This window comes from Sander lucioperca, chromosome 6 (assembly GCF_008315115.2).
Source record: "Sander lucioperca isolate FBNREF2018 chromosome 6, SLUC_FBN_1.2, whole genome shotgun sequence".
NCBI classification, from domain to species: domain Eukaryota; kingdom Metazoa; phylum Chordata; class Actinopteri; order Perciformes; family Percidae; genus Sander; species Sander lucioperca.
In genome coordinates this window covers 3,282,396-3,296,514 of record NC_050178.1, presented here as the reverse complement: position 1 = coordinate 3,296,514, position 14,119 = coordinate 3,282,396, and the positions used below count along the sequence as shown (strand labels likewise).

The following is a 14,119-nucleotide window of genomic DNA, read 5'->3' as shown; positions in this document are numbered from 1 at the left end:
TTCAGAAAATACAAAAATCAAATATTTGAACAGCTGTAGTGAGTTTGGTGAAACATACATTAGTTCAGTCAAATAAATATTTTTTTGTGGACTGGTGGTTGTTAAAGGCTGCTAAAATTACAAAAGAAATTCAAGCCGCTTTAAAAAAAATAATCCATGCATGTAGCAATTTCCTGTGGTGTTGTGTCGTATTTCCTTTTTCTGACAATAGGAATGCTCGTTTGTGAACCCGCCACTGCCCGCTTTGTTGATGCTACTGAATGTAATGGTGATTAGAGAACACCGCCCATTTGGTAGATAATGAGGTATAAACCGAATGTATTGTTGTCACTCCAAATTGCGCTATGATCTCTTAACATACACCGTTTTGTTTTATTTTTGTTTTTCTGAAAATGGAATTTTATTTCGCGTAACGGCTCCTAAATGATATTGCTCATGCATTGCTCTACCAGAAATTACTCGCAGGCTTCATTAAACCAGAGGGAGAGGTCCACATTTGGGGTTTTACACAGTAGCCTATGTATGCTATAAAAAGCTGCAGGCATGAAGATCACAGACAGCGTGTTACGGAGTTTCAGGGTTGCTAGAACATATCGAGAAAATTCCCAGAAAGTCAACTGTGTGGACTTCAGCCCAAGTGGTGAAAATGCAATATCAAGCAGCGACGACGACTGCATTGTGTTATATGACATCCGGGAGGGAAAGTAAGTGGCCAATTTATTACATTAATAAACAAGTTCTCTCTATAATGCATTTATGCCTAAAATATATGAAAATCAATTTCCATATTTAAATTGTTAAATATCTTGAGTTGGTCCGTATGTGTCTGGACCATTGCAGTACAGCATCTTTTCATCAGGTGATCAAATCATTAACAGGTTTTAATATTCTGTCCTGTCTCAGACCTAAAAGCACCCTGTTCAGTAAGAAGTATGGAGTAGACCTCATCCGCTACACACACGGCGATGCGCAGACAGTGGTCTACAGCTCCAACAAACTAGATGGTAATAACGCAGTACTGACAGCTGCTGGCACAAAGCACCAAAAAAAAACCCAATGTTATCTATAGTAAAAATATATGTGCTCATGATGTGTTTTGGAAAATAAAATATTGATTTTGTGTCTTGTATAGATACCATCCGATATCTGTCACTAACTGACAACCAGTACATCAGGTATTTCCCAGGTCACACTGCAAGGTGAGTAAAATAAAGTAAGGATGTGGTATGCTGCATATGGATTTGAACAAAAGTCTATTTCCACTCACAAACCAATTATAAATACAAGGTATGCACACTAGGTGGAAAAGTACCATCAAAGTATGTGCACATTAGGGCTGTAACTAACAATTATTTCCATAATCGATATATCTGCTAGTTATTTTATAGATTAATCACTCGGTCTGTCAAACATCAGAAAACAGTTCAAAATGGCCTTTACAATTTCCTGTCATTTCCTGTCTTGTTTTGTCCAACCAACAGCCCAAAACTTAAAATATTCAGTTGACCAACCGATAAATTGACTAATCACTGCAGCTCTTATGCACATCAGATTTAAAAAAAAATCTTCACATTTTCACTCAATGGTTTACAAATACACAAAGAAAGAATATAAGCATGTTAACTCTTTCACAGCTACCAGTTACTCAGTTCTCCACAGGCATCAGAGGTTTCACTTTGTCTTATCTGGTCTTTTATTGTCTTATTTGTGTGCATGTCTTCTCCAAAATGATCATTTATTACTTAAGGTTAAAGTTTGTTTCTTTTGTAATTTCTTTTTTTTTTAGAGTTATTGCGCTCTCCATGTCACCAGTCGATGATACATTTATCTCGGGCTCGTTGGACAAAACAATCCGGATCTGGGATCTGCGTGCTCCAAACTGTCAAGTGAGTAGTCAGGCTGGAAAATGACACTTCCTCTGTTCTCTGTGGGCAGTTTTCTCAAATGTATAATTACATCTACTGCTACAGTTCTTACTGCATTCGATTACGAATTCCCAGATTACTGCACATCAAGGTACAGTACATTAGTAGTTACCAAACCCCCTTTTAGTAGGCATTTGTCCTGTGACCACTGGGTGTCCCCAAACCTGCTTTAGGAACCACTGCTACACTTTGGTCTGAATCTCACTTCCCTTAAATTGCATTCATGGTTCCTCAACTTGCTTCCCTTCTTCGCTTCTTAGTACGTCCCCACCGCGGAAGCATGGGGGAGAGGGAGGAAATCATGCAAGGAGAGAGGAAACGAGGAAATGTGTTTTCAGAGGGATAAGAAGTCCTTTCCTCTAAAGCGTCACATGAATTTGTCAGCTGTATAGGCGGAATTAGCAATGGCTTTCAGCTGCACGGCTTCCGGGAAGGCTGCTCTCATAGCTCCGAGGAGCAAGGAGCTATCAAATAAGAGAAGTGAGATTCAGCCTAGGATCTGCCCTCTCAATGCTACAAGACATTGTACTATAAACAGACTAAATTTGGGAGAGGAGGAGAGGCATTAATGTGAAAAATGTACGACAGAAACTGCAGTCATTAATTAGGAAGGCTGAAATATAGCGGTAATACTTTTACAATATCTCCATAAAAATCCAGACTTCCTGTTGCAATTCTCACTTTCTTTTTCTTGGATTTATTTTGATTTTGTTTCAGGGTTTGACTAACCCGCTGGGGAAACCTGTATGTTCCTTTGACCCTGATGGGTTGATATTTGCTGCAGGGGTGGAATCACAGGCCATTAAACTATACGACCTCCGTGCTTTTGACAAGGTAAAATGCAAATAACTGTGTTAGTGGTTCAGTAAGATTTGACCTTATTTTAGATTTTCTCTGTTATATTTATAATGTGTTTTATCTTTCTGTAAAAAAGGGTCCCTTTGCCTCATTTGAGACGAGGTTTAATCGCTTCTGTGACTGGACTGGACTTAAATTCAGTAACGATGGAAAACAGATTCTCATCTCCACCAATGGAGGGATGATTCGTGTCCTGAATGCTTTCAATGGATCTGTTCTGCACACTTTTTCTGTAAGACAAATTAAATCACGTCTGTCTGTTTATTAGTATGATTACTTGAATGCTTTCCTATCTTTGCTTATTTTAAGGGCTACAACAACAGTAAAGGCATCTCCCTGGAGGCCTGCTTCACTCCTGACTCTCAGTTTGTCATGATTGGTAAGCCTAAAACCTGTCACTTTTAGTGTTTTGGTCTCTTCCTGTAAGATCTCTCTGGTGACTGTGTTCAAATGTGTCTTGGTGTGCAGGCTCAGAGGACGGCAGAGTCCATGTTTGGAGCACTGAGAGTGGGATGAAGGTGGCTGTGCTGGATGGGAAACATCCAGGACCCATCAACACTCTGCAGTTTAACCCCCGATACATGACATTTGCCAGTGCCTGCACTAACATGGTGAGATCAAACGTATCACATCAGTCTCTCATGTACAGTAACTGCTGCTGCTGGACAAACTGCTATGAACAGAGTGCTCATTCGCAATTTATTCTTCTGTTTTCTTAACAGACATTTTGGCTCCCATGTATTGATGACTCATAGAGGGACATTGCCAAAGGGAGCCCTCGTTGTAAAACACATCCTGATGTAAGATTATGTGTTGGACTGCCTTCCTTGGCCTGATAGTTTAACAGAGAAAAAAAAAACTTTAAAAACTTTTTACCTGCAGTATTTTTAAACTTTTAAAAGGGTTGATGCTGTTGTGACAACAAAATCCCACATACCTCAGTTCTTTTTAATGCAATTCAAGTACATTACATTCCGCTAACATTTCAACCCTATATTGTCAAATTGAACTAATTAATAATCAGTGTGTTTATTGTTAGAATATTTTATAATAAAGTGTTTTAGATGAAAATAAGCTACTGTTTTTCCTTTTTTGACATCCTTAGTTTTATCATACGTCAGATAACTCGTGATGTACAGTACTAGGGCTCAAACTAGGGATTATTTTCGATATCAGTTAATCTGACCTCTTTTTTTTTTCCAACAAAAGTAATTTGTAAAAAAACAAATTGTGGAAACATTGGAATTACAATTTCCAAAAGTCACATCTTTTATTAATTGTTTTAACTTTATATCGATAAATGGGACACATTTACTAAGAAAATTTGGATTAGTATATTGTTGCTTCTCAAAACATTGGCAATAAGATGCAAATACAAGTTCAACCAATCTGTGAACACACATGCAAGCATGAGAGAAACTTTGAGTTTTAATTAATTTAATGAATGGGTGTTTTTCCTTTTTTTGTGCACATAAAGTGTGTTTTCCTGAAGTAGAGGAAAGGGGTGGGGGTTCTGTTGAATAATGTATAGATGCTTGGGTTGTGTACTCACCACTGAGTGAATAATGGATGATCCCATCACAGGTAACCTCACAGGTACACACTTATCTTTCTCTCACCTCTGTGTGTGTGTGTGTGTGTGTGTGTGTGTGTGTGTGTGTGTGTGTGTGTGTGTGTGTGTGTGTGTGTGTGTGTGTGTGTGTGTGTGTGTGTGTTTTACCTTGTTGTCAGTCACCAGTAATGGAACCAACTCTTCTAGTGTTCAAACAAGTCATCGGGAGCTCTTTACCCCACACTTTGGGATGAAAGGTGTTTATATATTGGCATATGAAGCCTCACACTCATATTTTAATACTGTGGCGTGCTGGTGCCCCCCCCCCTCTCATTCTTGCTCTATTGAACATGTTGAAATGTAGCTGTCAGATTGTTGCTCGGTGTCATATTTCCAGGGGGCTGGAATTTAATATCATGCAGACTGCCTGAGCCGATCAGCCTACATAGTCTCTATGTTAATAAGTGATAAAAATGTGATTGCATGTGGCGCACTGACAGCATCTGAACACACTGTACTGACCACATGATGTCATGAGCGGTGGATTTCTTCATGGCCTCAAACGCAGTACAGTACAGGACATTATGTGACTTGGGAGACGCTCCCCCACCAAGACTTTTAAAGTTGTGGTCATCGATACGCAAAGAGTTTTAGATCAGTGGTTAGGGTGGCATATCCACTGACAGGCACGTTATTACTCATCAGCCGCAGTTCCGCAGATTGTATTTCAAGTGTTAGGAATCCCCCGAGTCACCCTCGAGGCGTTTTTGTCACTGATGCGCATGGGTCCATCTGTCTGCCATCAGTGGAGAGGCAGCCTACCTGCTGAGAAAGAAGAGCGACGACACAGGACTTGGTACTTCTTGCATGAGAGGAGTGTGAAGCTGACGGCCAAAAGATGTCACACCAAACCGGAATTGACGGTAAGTTTTCTTGAAGCAGAGTGTTTTATGTATTAGTCTAGTTGTCTCCAAATCCAAAATCATAAAATTATACTATATATTATTACATTTTCTTTTGAGCTTTTGAGCTGTGCCCCAGCATGTACTACAACCTAACAATCTATTCTCTGAAATCCTCTTTTAGGATCGTCTTCCTGATCAATCTAAATAATTGGGTACTATGAAGGTTAAACATCTATAAGCATGTACATTATATTTCTGTCTTCTATGTTGTGATACCAGTAATCATGTTCTTTAGCACCTACAGGCATTTATGGATAGTTTAAGAGCTACGTATAGGCAATATGTGTGTTATGGCATCTGGTAATTGGAGCGTTGGGGGACAGGTTGGCAGAAGCGTTCCTCTCTCACCTTTCTCACCTGACTTTACATCATTTATGAGACCTCTGTGTTTGGTAACCATGGTGAGAGAGAAGCAGGGAGTGCAATACATAGCTAAATCTGGTTTTCAGTACCAAACTACCATTAATAGGTTTGGAAATTGGAGGGTAATTAGGCTGTTTTACCATTTCAGAGTTGAATTTCGCATTGGTTCTTTGGTATACGTCCCCTGTCTGAGTCACTGTAGGTGATGTGAGTCACTGTAGGTGATGGCGTGACTATGTGGCAGAGGATCAAATGTTCTCCCTGAAGTGGAGTCTCAGGTTCTTACCTACCTAACTCTGTCTCACTTGCTTTCAACCCCCCATCCTCAGTTTTGACTTGTCCGCCTTATATTTGGTTACTTTAGCAACATCTGAGCTGAAAGAGTTTCTGGCACGAGCGAGGGGAGGTGCCATCAGAATAATGAAGATTGTCATCAGAAATGGTAAACATTAGATGTTTTTTTTTTATATTCAGAAAGATTTGACACAAGTACGCTTCCAGGGGACTTGTTCTAAATCCTCAGATGCTGATACGTGTTTTTTTGTCTGCAGAGGAGTTGGTGTTAGATTCATACAGAGAGCCAGCACACAGCTGGGACAAGGAGTACGATCAGTTCCTGCTTCCTCTGCTTACGCCTCAGGAACCCTGCTACATCCTCTACCGTCTGGACTCCCTGAATGCACAGGGATATGAGTGGATCTTCATCGCCTGGTCACCTGACCAATCACCAGTATGTCTGGAGTGGCTGAAAGACATGTTGTCACTGATAACTGCTCAAATTTAGTTATTCAAAGTCTGCTGTCAAATTGATTGTATTAAAAATGACCCTAGCCCCTAAAAAAGATTTTGCAGGATGGAAAAACTTAAACTGAACTAAATTAAACCTTTCTTTAAAACTACCATACAACTTAAACTTCATTAACATTTTAAAGTCATTTTCAAACGCAGGCAAAAAAAATGTTGACATAATTTTATTTTTTATTTATTTTTTTTTTTTTTATACATAAGGTAAACTTGGATTGTAGTTCTTATTATTTGAAGGTTGTAATAATAACCACAATTGATTTATTGTTTATATAGTATTACACAACAGCTGCATTAAACACATTTAACATAATCTGTAGCTACATCATTCCACCTTTACATTACAATTCCTACCAAAAATTACTAAAACAGATCAGAAACTAAATAAAAAAACAAAGCATGTACAATAGAAAACGCCATTGTGTCTAAGAGAATATGATCATGTTTTAAGTCATAAAACACTGCTTTGAAAAATAATTTGTGGCTATATTGGTTTTCCACAAAAAAAGTTCAAATAACTAGTTAAAAAGTATATCTATAAAATGATATCTACTCCTTCCCCCTCATTGAAAACCCCGAAATCTATGAATATTCAGATATTGATCAGTTCAAAAGTTTAATTACTGCACACAAGATGTCTCCTACTTCAATGAAAAGTCTATTCTCAGTGTGCGTTGGAGGCTTTAGGTTTCCACATCACACTTGTGTTGCATACTGTTGCATACTGGATCATGATTCTCTTCCAAACTAGTTGTGATGTCATAAATCCTGCTGGTATGTACACGTCCTAAACTCGGGTTTCCCTCTTCAGCAGCTTGTTGATAAAAAAAAAAAAAAAAAAAAAGCCTCCTAGTGTCAAACTCTGCATATACATCATTCTCCACAGTGACGCTCAAACATCACAGTCAAAGTAACAATAAGGCGAAACGCATCTTTGTATTCAGGGTGCTTTAAAAACTATACCCTCCCTCAACACAACACACACAAAATGGCTATAGAAATCCAAAGTTATGCAAAATCCCAAACCATAATTAAACCATAGTTGATGTTTACTGCATCCTCCTGTCCTGGCACCCGTTAGGTGAGGCAGAAGATGGTGTATGCAGCGACCCGTGCCACACTGAAGAAAGAGTTTGGAGGAGGTCACATTAAAGATGAAATGTTTGGCACGGTCGAGGTGAGTAAAATCCATCCAGCATGACGACTGATCAGTGACTCTTCAACTGCTGGTGATTAAGTACCATCCTGTTTGTGTGGCTGTTTGCAGGATGACCTGTGCTTCCAGGGATACCTGCGACACATGTCCTCCTGCTGCTCCCCGGCTCCGCTAACAGCAGCTGAGCAGGAATTACAACGAATTAAAGTCACAGAGGTAAAATTTAAACAATACAAACTGAATATGATATGAACCGCATACGTACATTAGGTGTACTCATTCTGTATACTTCTACTTTTTTCCTACAGGATAAAGTTGTGTGGGTACGTTTACTTTGTTACTTTCTTCCTAATACAAATTCAACTGTGTGTGCATGAAGAAGACATTTAAAAACTGTCTCTTATGTCCACAGGATGAACGTAGACGAATTGGAACTCCAACAGCACGAGCGAGGGTTTGTTACAATGTGTTTGACTCACCGGCATTTCATTTTCTGTCATTGGTTGGGACCTATTAAGTGATTAGGGTTGGTCCCACCTTTGCCAGCTGCAACATTGGAGTGATGAACACATTGATGCACCACTAATTGTAGTGCAGTAGTACTGTATAGTGTATATGATTCTGGAGTTGGCCATTCTGCAAGATGAGTGCTTTTGCTTTCAGTGCTGTATGTTTTGGTGCTGATGGTTGTTTTTTGTTTTGGTGGCTTTTGTGCTTTTGCACAAGTACGATTTTGAATGCAGGACTTTTCACTTTAACAGTGTTTTTTGCAATGTACTATTGTTGCTTTTGCTTGAGTGAAGGATCTGATTACTTCTTCTGCCACTGCATATATTATATTGATTTGCAATGGGCCACGGTCTGCTCAATTACTACAGCTCAATGTTGAAACATATTAGATTTTGTTTTTTTGTTTTGATTTTTACTGATTAGAGCTGGGTCCTGTATTGTGTTGTATTGGGTATTGGTGTTGTTGTTATTGTTGTTGTTGTTATTGCTGCTGCTCCTGCTACAGCAAATGGGGGTTCCTATAAATGAAATTAAATATCAGCTCTGAGTTTTCTATGTTTATTTTTATTTATTTTTTATCCTGCAGGTTACAATGGAGTTTGGCTTGGACAAAAGGGCACAGACTCTTCAAGGTCTTGCATTCCCATTACAAGAAGAGGCCAGACGAGCTCTGCAGCAACTCAAGCAGAGACGCATCAACTACATACAGCTGGTGAGCCTGGACAGAAAACCTTTTACTAATTATACACAGCTTGCAACACATGTAACATATTCCTTGAAAACAAAAAAACAAGCCGTCAGGAACAAACTGTGTATTAGTGTTTGTCAGTCAAATTGGCTGTGCATGACTTGACCCCTGAACAGTGCTTGTTTGTGTATGTCGTGTTTGCAGAGGCTGGATGTGGAGAAAGAGACCATTGAGCTGGTTCACACCAAACCAACGGAGACCCACGAGCTTCCCTACAGGATTCCCACAGATTCACCTAGATACCACTTCTTCATCTTCAAACATTCCCACCAGGGCCAGCGGCAGGAGGCGCTGGGTCAGTACACAGTCTCACTGCAGGTGTGAGCACAGTGGTGGGCTAATGCAGCGAGCGAAAGTAACATCATGTACTCTATTTATTAAGTATCTAGTATATAGAGATATCAATTTAGCTTTCAGTTTTCAAAAGACAGAAGGGGGCTCCATGTGAATAATATATACATTATGATATTATTATTATTTAAAGTCTTCAAATTTATTTTTTATAAAAACTTTTTTTCAACTGTGTTAGTCCTAGAATCTCCTATAACCAGTAGGCGATATGAGGGGGGATGCTATTCCCTTTGTTGCATGCATGCCCCCTGTTAACCTGCCATCCCTTGTTTCTGTGTGCCAATCTGACGGCCGTATTCTGCTTCATGATGAATCATGCACAAGTTGAGGTTTGGGATGTACCTCGTATGATTTCATGTGACAAATAAAATTGACTGGTTGATTGTAGCAGAGAGAGTGCAGGGGCTGAGGGGTTGTTTAGTTGAATATGTTAGTCTAGTCAGCCTGACTCATTCATCCTGTAATTGACTAAGGTTTGTGCAAGTTAGAATCTATGGCCCTGATCATGGCTCAGAAATATCAGTAGCCTAACTGTGTATTGATAAATTCATGATGCTGTCTGTGGTGCTAAAGTAGATTCGTAAATGCGCTAGTCACGGGTAAACTAAACAAACCGTGTCCGTCCCCCTGGTAAAAATTAACAAATCGCCTACTGCCCATAACCCTAAACCTCATCTTTCTCAACCATCTGCGTCATAAGCTTAAAGCTGCACTAATTTGTTTTCAACATATATTAATAATGATCACGTAACTTCTTTTTTTAAAGATTATGTTTTGGGCATTTTTAGGCCTTTATTAGACAAAACAGCTAAAGATAGGAAAGGGGGAAAGAGGGGGAATGACATGCAGCAAAGAGCCATAGGTTGGAATTGAACCCGTGGCCGCTGTGGCAAAGAATGAGCCTCTGTTCATGGGGCGCACGCTCAACCAGGTGAGCTACTCACACGCCACAGATCATTATCACAGAAAATTATTACTCAACTCTGCAGTTTCACACCTCTTATCAACCTCATTTCTAACAGCAGCATGCATCTTTTTTTCAGTGATAAACCCACTGTAAAATATCTGTCCAGCACCAAACAACAGACTGACAAAGTTAGCTGGTTAACATAGTGGAGCATTTAGCAGCTAAAGAGCCAAATGTTTCACTCAGGAGTTGGCGGAGACCAAAACAGAGCAAAAAAGGTAGTGGATATTGGACATACATTTGTCAGGTTTGAAACAAAAATCCCTCCAAATGAATGATAATGTTGCTCTGTGTGCAGGGTGTAAATAGACAACTTTTTGTCTCATTTGGTGACAATATGTCAATGCTGTGTTTTCAGTTTGTTCCACTGCCCCCAAGTGGCTCAGAAAAAGCTAATTTCAGACACTCATTAGCATTTTTTACAGTGACCACATGTAGTTAACTAAATGTTACTCAACTATTTGTTTCAGCAGCTCCTGTTGACTAGTTTTCACCTCTACTTCTGTTTGGTTAAGGTCAAGTGATAGCTGTACCCAAGTACTGGGTGTTCTAGTACTCTGTCCACCCCTGGTGTAGTGTGTAGTTTAGAGAAGGTGGTTAGAGTGTGTTTTTTTAGCGTCTGAGACAGGATTTGTTTCATAGCACAAAGAGCTTTACAGTAACAGCAGACATGTGAGTAAATCTCATCCAATGACGTCACAAATATCAGCTGCTTAAGTGACGACTTCATATTCCTTCCAGTGTTCATATATTCGATGCCTGGGTATACCTGTAGCATCAAGGAACGGATGTTGTATTCCAGCTGTAAGAACAGGCTACTGGACGATGTGGAGAGAGACTACCAGCTAGAGGTCACCAAAAAGGTACAGGTCACCCAAATCACCCACAAATAATAATAATATATCACTGTAGAGATAAACAGTAAACAAGGTCACTATAAATTGTGTATAAACTGGTCATATTGAAGAGTAGTCATTAATATATATATATATATGTGTGTGTGTGTGTGTGTGTGTGTGTGTGTGTGTGTGTGTGTATGTGTATGTGTATGTGTATGTGTATGTGTGTGTGTGTGTGTAGATGGAGATAGACAATGGCGATGGCCTGACAGAAGACTTTCTGTACGAGGAGGTCCACCCAATTGAACATACCTTAAAGCAGGCCTTTGCCAAGCCCCGCGGACCAGGAGGGATGAGGGGTAACAAACGCCTTATCAAGGATGCAGGGGAGAACGGGGAAGAAAGTTAGACGTTATACACATACACACACACATACACACACACACACACATACAATACATTATACACAAGTACACAAGCACACCAACACAATATTTATATTTTGACTTGTTATTTGACTGTTTAGCTTCTACCCATTTCTTCTTTTTACTTGCGAAAACACATTTTACACTGAAAATAGGGAAAAAATAGATCCACCATAAAGCAGAATTTATATATATTTTCCTATGGTAAAAGAAAGCTCCTAAATGTAAACATTTGTATGAAAGTGATAGCTAAGCTGTTAGTGATAGCTGTGAGTCTAACCAGGATAATTAGCTGATATGTGGACACATCTTTTGGTTTATTAAGATTAAATGTATTTGAATTGTACATGATAAGTCATAATAAAGTGGCAGTATTGTTGTGAGATAGTAATAATAATGTAATTATAATGTGGGGGGGAAATCTACAAAGTCTTAAATTTCTTCTTCTTACATCCTACTTATCCACCAGTGTGTCATTCATTGCAAACTATAGTGCAGCCAAACTTTTTTCAAACCCACAAAACTTTATTTTCACTTGTAGTGGAGATCCAAAACGTTCCGGAGATACCAAATATGTCAGGCTAAATTTAGGGGAAATGTGTATAAAATGATGCACAAAACACTTAGAATATGTCACTATGTGAATGTAAATATAGTTTCAATAAAGACTTTAAACAACAGATTGATACACTTCTCATGTTTCTACGTTAAACACAAAGCTATAGTCAAGTAGCTTATTTTACCATAAAGACTGGAAACAAGGGGAAATGGCTATCCTGGCTCTGTCCAGTAATAACAAAATTTGCCTACCAGCACCTCTCAAGCTTACTAATTACCACATTATATCTTGTTTGTTTAATCTGTACAAAAACCCAAGTGTAGAGCCCTTAAATAACAACGATTATTATATATATTATAATTAATGATTATTATCACGAGTATCACTAATATTGATTTACGTATTCACAATCATTGGGGAATGGCTATGAAATTTCTGTTTTAGGTTGGATTATCTTTTATTGCCTAGGTAAAGGCAGCCATATGCTTTATCCACGGTTCCACATGCAAATTCATCCACATCACATTTACAGTTGCCTTTGCCTTCTTCAGTCACCTGAGCGAGGTTTCACTAGACTCAGCTGAAGGCTGTTGTTGTACATGGTCCTACAATAAAATGTTTTCTTTATTTTCTAGCATTTGTGTCCTCATTTCTCTGAGTGTGTGTGTGTGTGTGTGTGTGTGTGTGTGTGTGTGTGTGTGTGTGTGTGTGTGTGTGTGTGTGTGTGATATATCCTGTAGTCATGCAGGCCAGCAGCAGCAGCAAGGATCAAGGCTCAGTAGTTGAGGTCAATTGGTTGTGTGTGTGTTCCAAGAAGTCCCTTTACTCAGAAGCCAGTTGGGCAGTTCTGCTGCTTTCATACCTCTTGGGAAATGATGATGATGTGAACATGTTTTCCTGGAAACATGGTTCAGAGCTAAAGGGCAGTTTTCAAGTGGCTGTTATCTTTGTACGTGGGAACTGTGGGGTGGGTGATGATACTTCGACTGAAAACGTACTGACTTCTAACATGACACGGTTCAGTTAATTTCCAGGGAAACAAAACAACCATTTGCAGGCGATTTTCTTTATGATAATACAACAAGGAATAAACAATGGAAAGGTTATTGTGCAAAGCATGATGAGCTCCATAATGTAATCTTATTGTGAAAGCCGTACAGGAAGTAGTGTGGGTTGACAGTGTCCTCGTTGACCGTGCGCAGTGAAACTGCTGGCGCTGAAACACAAAACCTTTCGTGGAAACAGATTCCGGGAACCTCCGTCAATCCAAACTGAGCTAAGCTGTTTTCTGTACTGCAGTTCACTGAATATAGAGCACACACTCCGCCTCGGCAGCATAGTTTCACTTACAGCAGATCACCGGTCACAGGATATTTTTTTCTCATTTTTATGAATACAACAGAACAAGGAATATTTTCTCTTTTTCGCCATCATTTGAAAATATTCGGCCATTAAGATTAATTATTTAGCCTACTGTAAGAAAGTGCTGGATTATTCACTGGACTATTTTTTTTCCAACTGTTTACCAAACTGGTCACGATCCTTATGATTCTCTTTGATTTAAGGTAAGATTGAAATGACATAAAAACTGGTTCATGTTTTTTCAAAGTCTTAGGCTATATTCTAGAATTTTCTTATGAATAAATAATGTAATTGCCTATGTACAATTACAGTATTTATTTATTTATGAAGAAATTATAATGCCTGAATGATTGCAAGACTAAAAGCCTGGGGATTTTCTAGGCCCATTAATTAGTTATTTTTAATTATGTCTGCGTTGTGGGGGCTTTTGGTTGTTTAGCGGTTTTTTACTAGCAGATTTATTTTATGTTTTAGTATGTTGGTTTTGAAACTAAGTGCATTTACTCAAGTACTGTACTACATGTATTTGATTACTTCAGTGACTAGTTACTTTGCAGATTCATATTAATAGTACAAAACATCAATAAATAAATTATGATGTATTATTAATTTGTAATAGAGTATTTTTACTCTTTAGCTATTGCTACTTTTAGTTAAGTAAAAATTCCTGAGTACTTCTACTGGGGATTGGTTGGTTTTGTGCTTGTTAGCTCATTTTAGACAAAGGCAACCAAA

General features: G+C 38.9%; 1 protein-coding gene across 3 annotated transcripts; it reads left to right on the top strand.

Annotated features, from left to right (window-relative positions):
* Nucleotides 1-190: 190 nt before the first annotated feature.
* On the top strand, nucleotides 191-12,656 carry LOC116041593 (WD repeat-containing protein 82-like). Of its 3 annotated transcripts, XM_031287566.2 has the most exons (17): nucleotides 191-704; nucleotides 904-1,004; nucleotides 1,133-1,199; nucleotides 1,787-1,886; nucleotides 2,643-2,759; nucleotides 2,860-3,015; nucleotides 3,093-3,162; nucleotides 3,252-3,394; nucleotides 6,220-6,393; nucleotides 7,549-7,644; nucleotides 7,735-7,839; nucleotides 7,932-7,946; nucleotides 8,036-8,077; nucleotides 8,720-8,845; nucleotides 9,026-9,176; nucleotides 10,941-11,062; nucleotides 11,280-12,342. In XM_031287566.2, the coding sequence occupies exons 1-17, from the start codon at nucleotides 544-546 to the stop codon at nucleotides 11,445-11,447; spliced, it is 1,914 nt and encodes a 637-aa protein (XP_031143426.1). In that variant the 5' UTR covers nucleotides 191-543; the 3' UTR covers nucleotides 11,448-12,342. The 3 variants fall into 3 exon arrangements, with proteins under 3 accessions (XP_031143426.1, XP_031143425.1, XP_031143423.1); XM_031287563.2 differs by lacking the exons at nucleotides 191-704; nucleotides 904-1,004; nucleotides 1,133-1,199; ... (3 more) ...; nucleotides 3,093-3,162; nucleotides 3,252-3,394 and adding exons at nucleotides 4,688-5,258; nucleotides 6,028-6,105 and having other exon boundaries at nucleotides 6,215-6,393; nucleotides 11,280-12,656; XM_031287565.2 differs by lacking the exons at nucleotides 6,220-6,393; nucleotides 7,549-7,644; nucleotides 7,735-7,839; ... (4 more) ...; nucleotides 10,941-11,062; nucleotides 11,280-12,342 and adding an exon at nucleotides 3,506-3,631 and having other exon boundaries at nucleotides 228-704.
* Nucleotides 12,657-14,119: the final 1,463 nt, after the last annotated feature.